This window comes from Mixophyes fleayi, chromosome 5, assembly GCF_038048845.1.
Source record: "Mixophyes fleayi isolate aMixFle1 chromosome 5, aMixFle1.hap1, whole genome shotgun sequence".
NCBI classification, from domain to species: domain Eukaryota; kingdom Metazoa; phylum Chordata; class Amphibia; order Anura; family Limnodynastidae; genus Mixophyes; species Mixophyes fleayi.
The window spans coordinates 217,386,152-217,400,242 of NC_134406.1; the positions used below are offsets into that span (position 1 = coordinate 217,386,152).

The following is a 14,091-nucleotide window of genomic DNA, read 5'->3' on the forward strand; positions in this document are numbered from 1 at the left end:
ATGGTGAACTTTCCATAAGGATCAAGGCTAAGGACCTCTGGACCTAATTTATTCAGATAAGCCTGAACTTTTATTACCTTTGGTGTGCATGCACCAGCTCAGCTGTTTATTAAGCTCTATTTGCACTTTTACAATTACTACACATCAGGCATCTGCATATTTTTTTTTTAAATCAGGTAAGACTTTATTGTATTTTTTATCTTTTCTTTACATTCTAAACACTACAACAAAAAAGAAAGCCCATAACAGAAGGCTAAAGCCCCAACTATATCCCACACAGTGATACAGGTATCGTAAAATACACATACACAATAGGATAAAAAAAAAAAAGCATTGACATTCAGATTTTCAAGCCAAGGTATGCACACCTTCCACATTTTCAAGATACAGTAAAATAATACATTTTTGATAATACAGAATATAATCGTTGACTTTAATGACATATTACTAAGTGGCTGGATGTCTGCCCCAAGCATTACATTAGGAGAGCTCCACCTCCCTCAATCCTTCCGTGACATATGGGGATATCCTCCATCTGTACCATATTCTCTCGTACTTATCCACTAGGTTCCTGGCATCTGCATATTTTAAATAAATGGAAAGAAATACAAAGTCAAATGTGCCAATTTCCCTACCCATATGTGTGGTTAAGTTAATAGCAGTTTTTCCCCATGTATGGCCAAAGAAGGAAATACAACATGCTGAGTTTACAGTGAATTTTCTATATAACAGAAGATTCCAAGTTAAGATGCCAACATCTACGGGATTTTATTCCAGATAAGCATGTTTTAAAAAATATTGCTTATCTTATAAAGTTGAATAATTTCCACATAGGTTATCTAATATAGTAAACTGCACTTTCTTGTTCTCTGTGTTTGCATTGTACAACAGGTCTTTTTCCGGTTAAGGACCATACATAATAGCAGCTGATCACTCATCAATTCGTTCCACATGGCATTACGAAACCCCCACTCTACATAACTTTAATATACCTGCCAGAAAACATTAATACCACCCTCCCTGCATAAAAATAATACACCCTGCAGAAAACATTAATACACACCCCCAGATAACATAAATAGAACCCCCCGTGGATAACATTTATATACCCTCCAGATAACATCAATAAACCCCTCCTCCATCAATAACGTTATTACTCCCACTAGATACAGACCTGTCCTTGAGTGTGGAGGAGAGCAGTAGTGTTAAGATAAAGAGGTAAACAGGTGGGTTGGAAGGGAGAAGGGGAAGGAACAGATCTTTGGTCCATATATTGTGTATTGGTGGCTAGTACTGGGGAAAGAACAGCCTCCAGGAAGCAGAGCAGTAGAGGGGTCGGACCCCTTTTAGGCCAAAGCAGACCCCGTAAACACAAAAGAATACAGAAAAAAAACATTGCTCGGCCCTATTAGGCCACCAGCCTAGTGGGAAAAATCCTTGTAATACCTGTGGCCAATGCGATCCTGAGAGTAGCAATACCGAGGCTAGGAAAATCCCCATCCAGCTTCCTGTCAGAAAGAAACAAATTTGCACATTTTAAAAGGGTTGAGGTGTCACAGTAGCTGTGTAACACAAGACTGTAATGTTTTAATGTATGAGGTCATTATATAGTAACTTTATGTTAATCCTTGTATTGTTAACATTTTGCAACCTAAAACAAGAAGTAAAATAAGTGAATTTTTGCCATTCCAAGGTAAAGTTACATTTAGACAGAGACAAGATAAGTTACTGTTTTTAGGTATTGTTCTGTTGTATAAATGGTATATATCACAATTTATACAACAGATAGATATATATACATATATATATATATATATATATATATATATATATATATATATATATATATATATATATATTATGATGTACAGACACACACACACACACACAATACCAGTCGAAATTTTTAGAACACCTACATTTTTCCAGTTTTTGTTGAATTATTTTATTTAACAAAATTTTATGTACATTTTTGACACTTCAATGTAGCAAATTTGCACATATAATCATGGCATTCTTTTGACAAAGGATATCAAATATTGTTCGGTAAGTTCTTTCCAACAGTGTTGCAGAACTTCCCATAAATGTGTTACACTTGTATATTACTTTTCTTTCACCTTTCTGTCCAGTTCATCCTAAACCAGCTAGATGGGTTTTACGTCTGGAGACTCTGATGGTCATTCCAGGATTTCAAGCCTACCATCTTGTTTTTTTGCTCAAAGGTAGTTCTGACATAGCCTGGAGGTATGTTTTGGGTCACTCGGTCTAGATTTGCAAAGACCTAGCAAGGCGCGGAGTCTAAACCCTGGTTAGACCAAGAACCACCGCAAGGTGGGATGGACTTAGCTGCTAGGGGACTGCAGGTCGTGGTCCTCGGTTTGGCCCCCAGACACGAGTGAGATAGGTGAAACTGACAATACAAGGAGTGGAAGTAGATACCTTTGAGAAAGCTGTGGTATTCACTGGTGAGCAGGTAGGACAAGCAGCACGGAGCAGACGGAGCGCTGGATGCGGACAGGTGGTACACAAGGTGGATAACAGGTGAGCGGCCTTTACAGTCAAGCTGGTTGGTACTCAGTTCTGAAGGCCGCGGAGTAATGAAGTAAGCAGGAGGATGGTCCGATATACTAGTCGAGTCGGTACACTTTTGAGAAGACTGCGGTGCAATGGAGTAAGCAGGAGAGTATTCGATTAAACAAGCCAAGTCGGTACACGGTTCAGTTGACTGCGGTGCAATGGAGTAAGCAGGAGAGTAATCAGTTAAACAAGCCAAGTCGGTACACGGTTTAGTTGACTGCGGTGCAATGGAGTAAGCAGGAGAGTAATCGGTTAAACATGCCAAGTCGGTACATAGTTCAGATGTCTGCGGTGAACTGGAGTGAGCAGTAGAGTAGTTGGTTAGACACGCCAAGCCGGTACATGGATCAGATGTCTGCGGAGCACTGGAGTGAGCAGTAGAGTAGTTGGTTGGAAACGCCAAGTCGGTACATGGTTCAGATGTCTGTGGAGCACTGGAGTGAGCATTAGAGTAGTTGGTTAAACACGCCAAGTCGGTACACGGTTCAGATGTCTGCGGAGCACTGGACTGAGCAGTACAGTAGTTGGTTAAACACGCCAAGTCGGTACACAGTTCAGATGCGGAGACCTCACGGAGGAGGATTGCAGGAATTGAAGCAGAAGCACCAAAGCAGACAGACAGTCTCAGAGAGCTCAGGGAACACAAGGGTAGTCAGAAGGATAACCTGTTGATCTGACACAGGTATGATGTCAGATCCTCCATTTATTTTGGATTCCCCGCCACAGGGTCACATGATGTTCCAACAGAATTACATGGGTTCTTAATCGCAACCCAGGCTAGCGACTGACATGTGCTGGAGAGAATACAGGTACGCGCTCTTACAAGGATGAATCCATGAACAACTAAGCGTAGACCAGAGGGTATTGCATGGTGCTGTCAAATGCCATAGTAGCCCTTTTGCTTAAGGATGCCAGTCACTTCGTGCAATTTGCCGACTGTGAACTGAGACTTGCTTAGTTCGACCACTGTTAAGCTGTGCCTTAAGCTATTGTCCTGTGAGCTACCTATCATGTAAGCTGTTCACTCTCAGAAAGGTGTCTTCTGCTTCTGTTGTAGCTGCCAGACCTCTTCTAATCAGAGTTTTCTTCAGTTTCCAAGTGCCTTTTGATGATGTAGGTTACTACTAATTGTCACATTGACCTTCTTTGCAATTTTCCTAAAGGAACGACCTACACTCTTAAGGGTTATAATGGTCTTTCTTCCTTTTGTTAAATGCATTTTTCTCACCATAATGATAGCAATAAACTACTTTCTGCAGTATAATATTGTCTAAATAATACCCCAGAGGGGGTAATAACAGTCTGTTCCAACACTGCTTTTATACAGACAGGAGGTTTGTAATCAAGTAATCCACAAAAGTTAGGACACCTGTAGGAAGTGTGAGCTTTCAAGACTTAGGGCTAGATTTACTAAACTGCGGGTTTGAAAAAGTGGAGATGTTGCCTATAGCAACCAATCAGATTCTAGCTGTCATTTAATTGGTACATTCTGCAAAATGACAGCTAGAATATGATTGGTTGCCATAGGCAACAGCTCCACTTTTTCAAACCCACAGTTTAGTAAATCTTGCCCTAAGTCTAGGGCTAAGGTCTAAGTTTAGTAAATATACCCCTTAATGTACTTCCATTGCTGCAGAACAGCTGTAAGTTGTTAACCCTTTACTTGTTCCCTGAAAAAGGGCTTTACTGCTTACCTTTCCATCGTTTCAGGTTAATCATTAGTCTTAAATTGCACTAAAAACTGGAAAAATGAGGGTAGTCTTAACATTTTTGACTGGTAGTGTATACTATATAGTATAATATACATATATTATTATTATTATTATTATTATTATTAATAATAATCTTTATTAATAAAAGCGCCACAAGGTATACACAGCACCACATATATTACAAACAATAGACCAGTATCAGTGACGGAGCAGAAGTTGTAGGTATAAAGACAGGAGGGAAGAGGGTCCTGCTCGTGAGAGCTTACATACTATAGGGAGGACAATATATACATATATATATATTATATAGACTAACTTTTCTTTCTGTAGAGCACATCTTTGCATATTTGGTATTGCCACTTACACATCATTCAAATGGCAATCAAGTTACTATCCATCAACATAAATGGACTCCCGTCTCCAAGGTCTCAAATTTTTCCAGACTTTCTTCACCTTTGCTGACTGTAAGAAATGGGGATAGGTGATTTTGATACATAGTAAGATCCCTGTTACTCAAATTAAGTCACTACCTGACCCAAAAGGACACTTCTTAATTGTGCCTGGCACTCTCTATTTCGAAACAGTTACCCTGGTCTCCATTCACGTTCCTAATCAAGAACAGGCTCCTTATTCACTCAGACCATTTGGTGCATTGATCAGATTGCACAAGATCACATCCTTATTGGAGGAGACTTTAATGTAATTTTAAAGCTGACATTATATAAAACAAGTCCCCCATCAGCGATGGCAGTAACCATCCACTCAAGGGACTCTTGATGATCTGCTCAGGTGGCTGAATCTATATGACTCCTAACATTTGGAAAACTCCGCCACCAAAGAGTTTTCATACTAAGTTATTCTCGTATAGATATGGTATTTGTCATACAACCTTAAAAACATGCGTTCACCGATTCCAGTATAATCCATCGCTCTCTGGACAAATCATGCAAGGATGTACTTATTTTTAGATCTAAATAAATTACCGCCTCATAGAGAGACCTTCCTACCAGGGTAGAGTCACTCAAAGGTCAACTTAACAAAGCCACTAATACTTTGAAACAATTGCAGAATCATTTTTATGGCAAAGGTTGATTTTTTTGTTATCTAATAAGCTAAGACAAAAGAGGATACTGGGCCTGATGGTAAGATTACAATGAAAAGGCTACACAAGAAAGATTCTGTTAAAATTCTAAAGAATTCAATACTGCTATGAATCCTTGTACAATTTGTATATTTTATATAACTAATGAAATATAAAATAAGCAACTTATATCTGTCATTTATTCCTTTCCCTTAAAATCATCTATGATAACCTACACAATGGGTTAACTCTCTTTTAGCTTGAGTAAGACCACAAAAGAATAAACAACCTCAGATGGCATATAGTGCAGCTCCTCCGTCTCCCTGGTGTCTTTGAAATATTTCCCAAACTGACTCTCAAAAATATAAACTGACAACATGTTAGGTTGCTTTGGAGTATTTAGAGGAAAAGGAATTAACAGTAAATATAATTTGCTTATTTCCTCTTCAATCATCCATGGTAGCTTACACATGGAATGTGTCCAAGCAATGTGTGACCAGTAGACTCAAACCCCCCCCCAAAAAACGAATCACTTGTAATGTGTAACTGAAATTTTTTATTGCGTGAGTGCCTGAAGAATTCTTCTCCCAAACTGGTCATCTGGAGATATCACATCCAGCAGATAATGGTTGGTGAAGGTCCTACAAGCCCATTAAGCTGCCTTTGCTGTCGTGGAGTAAGCTTTACGAGTTTTTGCCACCTTGCAGCTATTACTCTTGTATGCCTGTATGATGAATTCTTTAATCCACTATGCAAGAGTCTGTTTGTATGGGGCGAGTCCTTGACAAGGTTATATCGGAATGACAAAGATCTGGTCTGTCTTCCTTCTTTTGTTCTAGACAAATAGAAATTGCTCTGACTAAATCCAAAGTATGTAGTTCTTCCTCTTTTTATTTTCTGTTTGTGGCTATAGAGATGAAAGTAACATTTTCTGATTAATATGGAAGATAGGAAAGAAGGGTTAGTTCTCTATAATACCATGTCTGTTCAGGAAAGGTTCTTTACAGCATAAGGCATGTTATTCCACAATTCTATGAGCAGAGTAATTGCAACAAGAAACACTATCTTGAGTGCAAGCATCCTTAGGAAGACCTCTTTGAAAGGCTCAAAAGTATCAGCCACTAAAGTGTCCAGGATATTATTGAGATCCCAATGTGCCAAGAAATATCTGATAAGAAGCCGAATTCTTTTCAGAAAATTGACAATAAGATCATTAAATGCTAGAAATTTGGTTGTTGGGTAATATTCTGAGATGTTTGTGTCTCCCATAAAACAGGATAAAAATGCTGAATTGCTGTCACTCACCGGACCGTGAGTGCCTCCTCCCGGACATTTAGGAACCGTGGTCGTCCACCATCCTGAGGGTCTGCGCATGCGCAGCCCTTTTCTATACTTCAATGTATACCCCTTTAACTCAATTGGCAGATCAGGCAACCTCCCTATATTAAGCACCTGTGGTCAACACCACGTTGCCTGATCTTGGAGTCTCATTCCTCATGAGTCTCTGAAGGTGTTCCTGTATTCCTCGTGTATTCAGCGCTGCTGATTCCTGTGGTTTCCAAACCACTTCTATTCCTGTGGTTTCCATACCACTTCTACCATCAACTGTATCATCAGGACTGTTTGCTGATTCCTATCCGCTGCCTCCGTGCACTACAGTCTTCTATACCACTTCTACCATCAACTGTATCATCAGGACTGTTTGCTGATTCCTATCCGCTGCCTCCGTGCACTACAGTCTTCTAAACCACTTCTATTCCTGTGGTTTCCATACCACTTCTACCATCAACTGTATCATCAGGACTGTTTGCTGATTCCTATCCGCTGCCTCCGTGCACTACAGTCTTCTAAACCACTTCTACCATCAACTGTATCATCAGGACTGTTTGCTGATTCCTATCCGCTGCCTCCGTGCACTACAGTCTTCTAAACCACTTCAACGTTATTTTATATCAATGTGACTGTTTGCTCATTGCTATCCGCTGCCTCCGTGCACTCCAGCTTTTACTTCACTCACCTGCTTCTCATCAAGTCTGTTTGCTGATTCCTATCCGCTGCCTCCGTGCACTACAGTCTCCTGCTTGCAACTCGCCTGTGTTCATCATCGTGACTGCCAGCTGACTACTATCCGCTGCCTCCGTGCACTACGGGCTCCTGCTTGCAACTCGCCTGTGTTCATCATCGTGACTGCCAGCTGACTACTATCCGCTGCCTCCGTGCACTACGGGCTCCTGCTTGCAACTCGCCTGTGTTCATCATCGTGACTGTCAGCTGGCTACTACCCGCTGCCTCCGTGCACTACAGTCTCATCTCATCTTTGCTGTGACTTCCTCGAGACTGCCGCTTTCATGACCATCTGCTACACTTCGTGATCAACAGCTCCTGCCCTGCGCTGCACTCCTGTTTCCCATCGCTGTTGGTTCCTGTGGTTGCTACTGGTTACCTCCGTGTGCCGCTGAGCCCTGCTGCTGTGGTCAGCGCTATCGTCCATCTCCTGCTGATCCACTCTCCACGCCTTCACGTGTTCCACTGGTCTCTACCCTCCTGTCAGCACTGGATTTGTATCTCATCTACTACCCTCTGCTGGATCATCTCCATTCTCCTGGGTCTCCTATGAGTCCAGTTCCACGTGTTGCTGACTCCTGTGGATTCGTGTCCCTGTTGGTCTACTCACCTGTGCGCTGCACCTGCTAGACCTCTGCCTCACCTGTCCAGGGACTTTCTATCCAGTCGGTCTCTAGCCGCTCAGGTACCGCTACTATCCCATCTGACTGCTACTGCTGAACCACGGTATGCATACTTCTCATTGACTGTGCTGTGTATTGCATATCTTGCTGGACTGTGTTTGGTTCTCTCTGGAGTCTGCTATCCGCTGAGTCTATTGCCATCATTGACTGTGTTATCATTGTGCTGGACTACTTCAAGAGACTTTCTAGATTGCAGACCTGCTCAGTCATTTATATATATATATATCTATATTGTGCATATTACTGTGGATCGTGTATAAGGTGCCTGTGTATATCCTGTGTTGCAGTCTTCCCCCGTGCACCTCCTCACATATATATTCAGTGGTACAACTTGCTGATGTCAGACCACTGATCCCTGTTTCCGGTATCACCTGTTCCATCCTCCTCTCACATAGCAGTGGTACAACTTGCTACCGCAGACCACTGACTACCTGGATACCTCCACTTGGATTCCATTCCTTCACTCAGACAGCGGTACAACTTGCTACCCGCAGACCGCTGACTCTCATCACCTCCTTGTTTCTGTTGGACATTCCTCCTCACTATAGCAGTGGTACAACTTGCTATCGCAGACCACTGACTATCTTCACGTGTCCTTGTCCATACAGTTCCTTGTGTATTATTATCTCATTATTACCAGTGTTGCTAGTCATAGACTTTCCTGAGCATCTCATCGGCCATCATTTCATGTTCCGTGATCACCCAGCTACCAGAGTACCCTATTACCATCTACATTGCTCTGGTAAGCCTACCATCTGGTGATCCCTGGGTAAAGACTCCTAGTGCCCGTGACAGTAAGATCAGGCCATGACAGACCCAGATGCGGAACCTACCGCCAAAGAGATGCTGCAACATCTGGTTAGCCGTGTGGAACAACAGGATGCCCGCCAACAGCTGTTACTTCAGTGTTATCAGTCATTAACCTCCCAAGGAACATCTGGACAGACTGTGACAGCTACTACTGAAGCTCCTGTGCTTTCCTCCGTTTCCCCATTGCCATCCCAGGTGCCTACAGCTTCCACGCTTCACCTGCCTACTCCGTCAAAGTACGATGGAGACCCCAAAACTTGTAGGGGTTTCCTTAACCAATGTTCAGTTCATTTTGAGCTCCAACCTCAAAATTTTTCTACCCATCGTTCCAGAGTGGCCTATCTTATCTCTTTGTTTTCAGGACAAGCCCTGGCTTGGGCCTCCCCTCTGTGGGAGAGGAACGATCCAATATTACAAGATAGTGCCAAATTCATTTCTACATTCCGAAGTGTGTTCGATGAACCAGGTCGTGTGACCTCCGCTGCTTCCAGCATCCTCCGTCTGCGACAAGGATCTCATACTGTAGGCCAGTACGTCATTCAATTTAGGATCTTAGCCTCTGAACTTCAGTGGAACACTGAAGCCCTAGTTGCCGCCTTCTGGCAGGGGCTTTCCGATAAAATTAAAGATGCACTGACTACTCAAGAGCTTCCTTCGTCCCTTGAAGATTTGATCTCTCTATGCCATCGTGTTGATATGAGATTTCGTGAAAGAGAGGCTGAGAAAACGACTTCTGCTAAAGCACCTCTTCGCTCTAACCCTCAATTTCGTCCAGTGTCACCTGCTGTGATTCCCATGGAGATAGGACGTTCTAAGTTATCTTCTGAGGAGAGGAGACGAAGAGTCAAGAATAGACTCTGTATCTATTGTGCTGATTCCACTCATGTCCTCAGCTCCTGCCCCAAGAGATCGGGAAATGCCAGGCCCTAACTAGTTCTGGAGAGGTGAAGTTAGGGTCCCTGGAGTCCTCTCCATCGTCTATGAAATCTAAAGTCTGCGCTTTTGATGTGACTATTTCCTTTGCTACCAAAACCTTTGAGTCACAGGCATTGATTGATTCCGGAGCAGCAGGAAATTTTATTTCCAAATCGTTAGTAAATCAATGGTCTCTACCAGTGATTACCTTAAAAACTCCCATTACTGTGACGGCTATCGATGGATCACGTCTCATCAACGGTCTCATCACCCAGAGTACGTCTCCAGTAACCCTTCAGATTGGTGCTCTGCATCATGAAGAGATATCGTTTTTAATTCTTCCTGTTACGACAAGTCCGATTGTCTTAGGCCTTCCATGGCTTCAGTGTCACTCTCCTCAGATTGACTGGCGCACCCCTCAAGTCACGTCTTGGGGGCCTGAATGTCACCATCATTGCCTTTCCCAAGTCATTCCTCTCAAGGTACAGCAAGCTTCCATCTCAGCTATTTCACCGGGACTCCCTCCTCAATATGCTTCATTTACCGATGTTTTTGATAAAGCTCAGTCTGAACGTCTTCCTCCTCATCGTTCTTGGGATTGTCCGATTGATCTTCTTCCTGGCAAGACTCCTCCCAGGGGCCGGGTCTATCCACTCTCGTTACCTGAAACTCAAGCTACATCTGAATATATACGGGAGAACCTCCAGCGTGGGTTCATTCGACCTTCCACCTCGCCCGCTGGAGCTGGGTTCTTCTTTGTCAAAAAGAAGGATGGATCATTACGCCCTTGTATAGATTTTCGTGGACTCAATGCCATTACTATCAAGAATCGGTATCCCATTCCGTTGATCACTGAGCTATTTGACCGCATCAAGGGAGCCCGTATTTTTACTAAGTTGGATCTTCGTGGTGCCTACAATTTAATCAGAATCCGTTCCGGTGACGAATGGAAGACAGCGTTTAACACCAGAGACGGGCATTACGAATATCTGGTAATGCCTTTCGGGCTATGTAATGCCCCCGCTGTTTTTCAGGGCTTCATCAATGAAATTTTCCGGGACTTATTATATGTATGTGTCGTCGTCTACCTGGACGACATATTGATTTTTTCACAGGACCTGCCTTCTCACCACCAACATGTGGCAGAAGTCCTCTCCAGGCTACGGAAAAATTCATTGTTCTGTAAATTAGAAAAATGTTCATTCGAATTACCCCAGATTCCATTCTTGGGGTATATTGTTTCCGGAGTTGGTCTGAAGATGGATCCTGACAAAGTAAATGCTGTACTACATTGGCCCCAGCCAACTACTCTTCGTGCGATCCAGCGTTTTTTAGGTTTTGCCAATTACTATAGACGCTTCATTCAAGACTTTTCTTCCATTGCATCTCCAATTGTGGCCCTGACTCGAAAAGGGGCTAATCCTAAGCAATGGTCTACTGAGGCTATTCAAGCCTTTCAAACATTAAAAGAGTCCTTCTCTTCGGCTCCAATCCTTCGTCAGCCTGATGTGACACTCCCCTTTTTCCTAGAAGTAGATGCCTCTAATGTGGGCTTAGGAGCTATTCTCTCCCAACGCTCGGAACAGCAAAAATTCCACCCTTGTGCCTTCTATTCTCGGGGTCTCCTACCCACAGAGAAGAATTATACCATCGGAGACAAGGAATTACTGGCTATCAAAGCCGCATTAGAGGAATGGAGATACTTGTTGGAGGGAGCTCGCCATCCGGTGACGATCTTCACGGATCATAAAAACTTGTCATATCTCCAGTCTGCCCAATGCTTGAACCCTCGTCAAGCAAGATGGTCTCTTTTCTTTTCCCGTTTTGAATTAATAATTACCTTCAAACCAGCTGCCAAGAACAAAAAAGCTGATGCCTTATCTAGAGCCTTTGTTACGTCCTCTGATATAGAAGAGGTTTCCAACCATACCATTCTAGACCCCAAATGTATCTCACTGGCTGCTTCATCCACCAAAACGCTACCATTTGGGAAGACCCTCGTGCCTCCTACTCTAAGGAGGAAAATCCTTTCGTGGTTCCATGCCTCTCGTTTTTCTGGACACGCCGGTGAACACAAGACTTTTGAAATCCTCTCTCGAAGTTACTGGTGGCCTTCAATGAGGAGAGACGTCAAAGAGTTCATTGCTTCCTGTGAATTATGTTCGCAATTCAAATCCTCCCGCAGAACCCCAGCAGGGTTGCTGCGACCACTACCCATTCCGTCCAAACCATGGACCCATATTAGTATGGATTTCGTTACTGACTTACCACCTAGTAAGAACCATAACACTATTTGGGTGGTAGTGGACAGATTTTCGAAGATGGCTCATTTCATCCCTCTGTCTGGTTTGCCTTCCTCGTCTATCCTGGCTGAACATTTCATTAAAGAGATCTTCCGTATCCATGGATGTCCATCTGAGATTGTGTCTGATAGAGGAGTACAATTCGTGTCCAGATTCTGGCGAGCCCTTTGTAAAACCTTGGGCATACGATTAGCACTCTCATCTTCTTACCATCCACAATCCAATGGACAAACCGAACGTGTCAATCAAGATCTTGAGACTTTTATAAGGATATTTTCATCAGCCAATCAAGACAACTGGGTAGAGTTACTCCCTTGGGCTGAGTTCGCCCATAACAACATGTACCATGAGTCATCATCCAAAACTCCATTCTTTGTGGTCTACGGTCACCATCCGTCTTTTCCGGAATTTCCTGCCCTCCCGCCCACCCAAGTTCCTGCGGTGGAAACTGTTTGTCAGACCTTTAAAAATATCTGGTCTCAGGTCAGAACCTGTTTAAAGAAGACATCTGTCAAATATAAATCTTTCGCTGATAAGAAGAGGCGGGCTATTCCACCACTAAAAATTGGAGATCGTGTCTGGTTATCCACAAAAAATATTCGTTTGAAGGTTCCATCCATGAAATTCGCCCCTCGTTTTATTGGTCCATATAGGATCATTCAAGTTATCAATCCAGTATGTGTGAGACTCCTTCTTCCTAAGAGTCTTCGGATTTCTAATGCCTTCCATGTATCTTTGCTCAAACCTCTTATTATCAACCGTTTTTCAACTCCTCCCTCAGCTCCGCAGCCAGTTCAAGTTCATCAGGAGGAGGATTTTGAGATTACCGAGGTACTAGATGCAAAAATTTCGCGAGGAGTCCTCCACTTCCTCGTTCATTGGAAGGGCTTTGGTCCTGAGGAGCGCTCTTGGATCAAAGCTGAAGATCTTAATGCTCCTGCCCTTTTGAAGAAGTTTTACTCCAAAAATCCGGACAAGCCCGGTTCCAGGCGTTCTGTGCCCACCTTTAAAAGGGGGGGTACTGTCACTCACCGGACCGTGAGTGCCTCTTCCCGGACATTTAGGAACCGTGGTCGTCCACCATCCTGAGGGTCTGCGCATGCGCAGCCCTTTTCTATACTTCAGTGTATACCCCTTTAACTCAATTGGCAGATCAGGCAACCTCCCTATATTAAGCACCTGTGGTCAACACCACGTTGCCTGATCTTGGAGTCTCATTCCTCATGAGTCTCTGAAGGTGTTCCTGTATTCCTCGTGTATTCAGCGCTGCTGATTCCTGTGGTTTCCAAACCACTTCTATTCCTGTGGTTTCCATACCACTTCTACCATCAACTGTATCATCAGGACTGTTTGCTGATTCCTATCCGCTGCCTCCGTGCACTACAGTCTTCTATACCACTTCTACCATCAACTGTATCATCAGGACTGTTTGCTGATTCCTATCCGCTGCCTCCGTGCACTACAGTCTTCTAAACCACTTCTATTCCTGTGGTTTCCATACCACTTCTACCATCAACTGTATCATCAGGACTGTTTGCTGATTCCTATCCGCTGCCTCCGTGCACTACAGTCTTCTAAACCACTTCTACCATCAACTGTATCATCAGGACTGTTTGCTGATTCCTATCCGCTGCCTCCGTGCACTACAGTCTTCTAAACCACTTCAACGTTATTTTATATCAATGTGACTGTTTGCTCATTGCTATCCGCTGCCTCCGTGCACTCCAGCTTTTACTTCACTCACCTGCTTCTCATCAAGTCTGTTTGCTGATTCCTATCCGCTGCCTCCGTGCACTACAGTCTCCTGCTTGCAACTCGCCTGTGTTCATCATCGTGACTGCCAGCTGACTACTATCCGCTGCCTCCGTGCACTACGGGCTCCTGCTTGCAACTCGCCTGTGTTCATCATCGTGACTGCCAGCTGACTACTATCCGCTGCCTCCGTG

The 14,091-nt window shown here is 43.4% G+C and overlaps 1 protein-coding gene across 1 annotated transcript in view; it reads right to left on the reverse strand.

Annotated features, from left to right (window-relative positions):
• Positions 1-331: 331 nt before the first annotated feature.
• TRAPPC8 (trafficking protein particle complex subunit 8) overlaps positions 332-14,091 on the reverse strand; it is a 115,953-nt gene continuing 102,193 nt past the window's right edge. Inside the window, exons 30-31 of the mRNA XM_075213466.1 lie at positions 1,447-1,508; positions 332-578 (exon numbers count right to left, since the gene is read on the reverse strand). Coding sequence (XP_075069567.1) covers positions 481-578; positions 1,447-1,508 — 160 coding nt within the window. The 3' untranslated portion in view covers positions 332-480. The remainder of the gene's footprint in view (positions 579-1,446; positions 1,509-14,091) is intronic.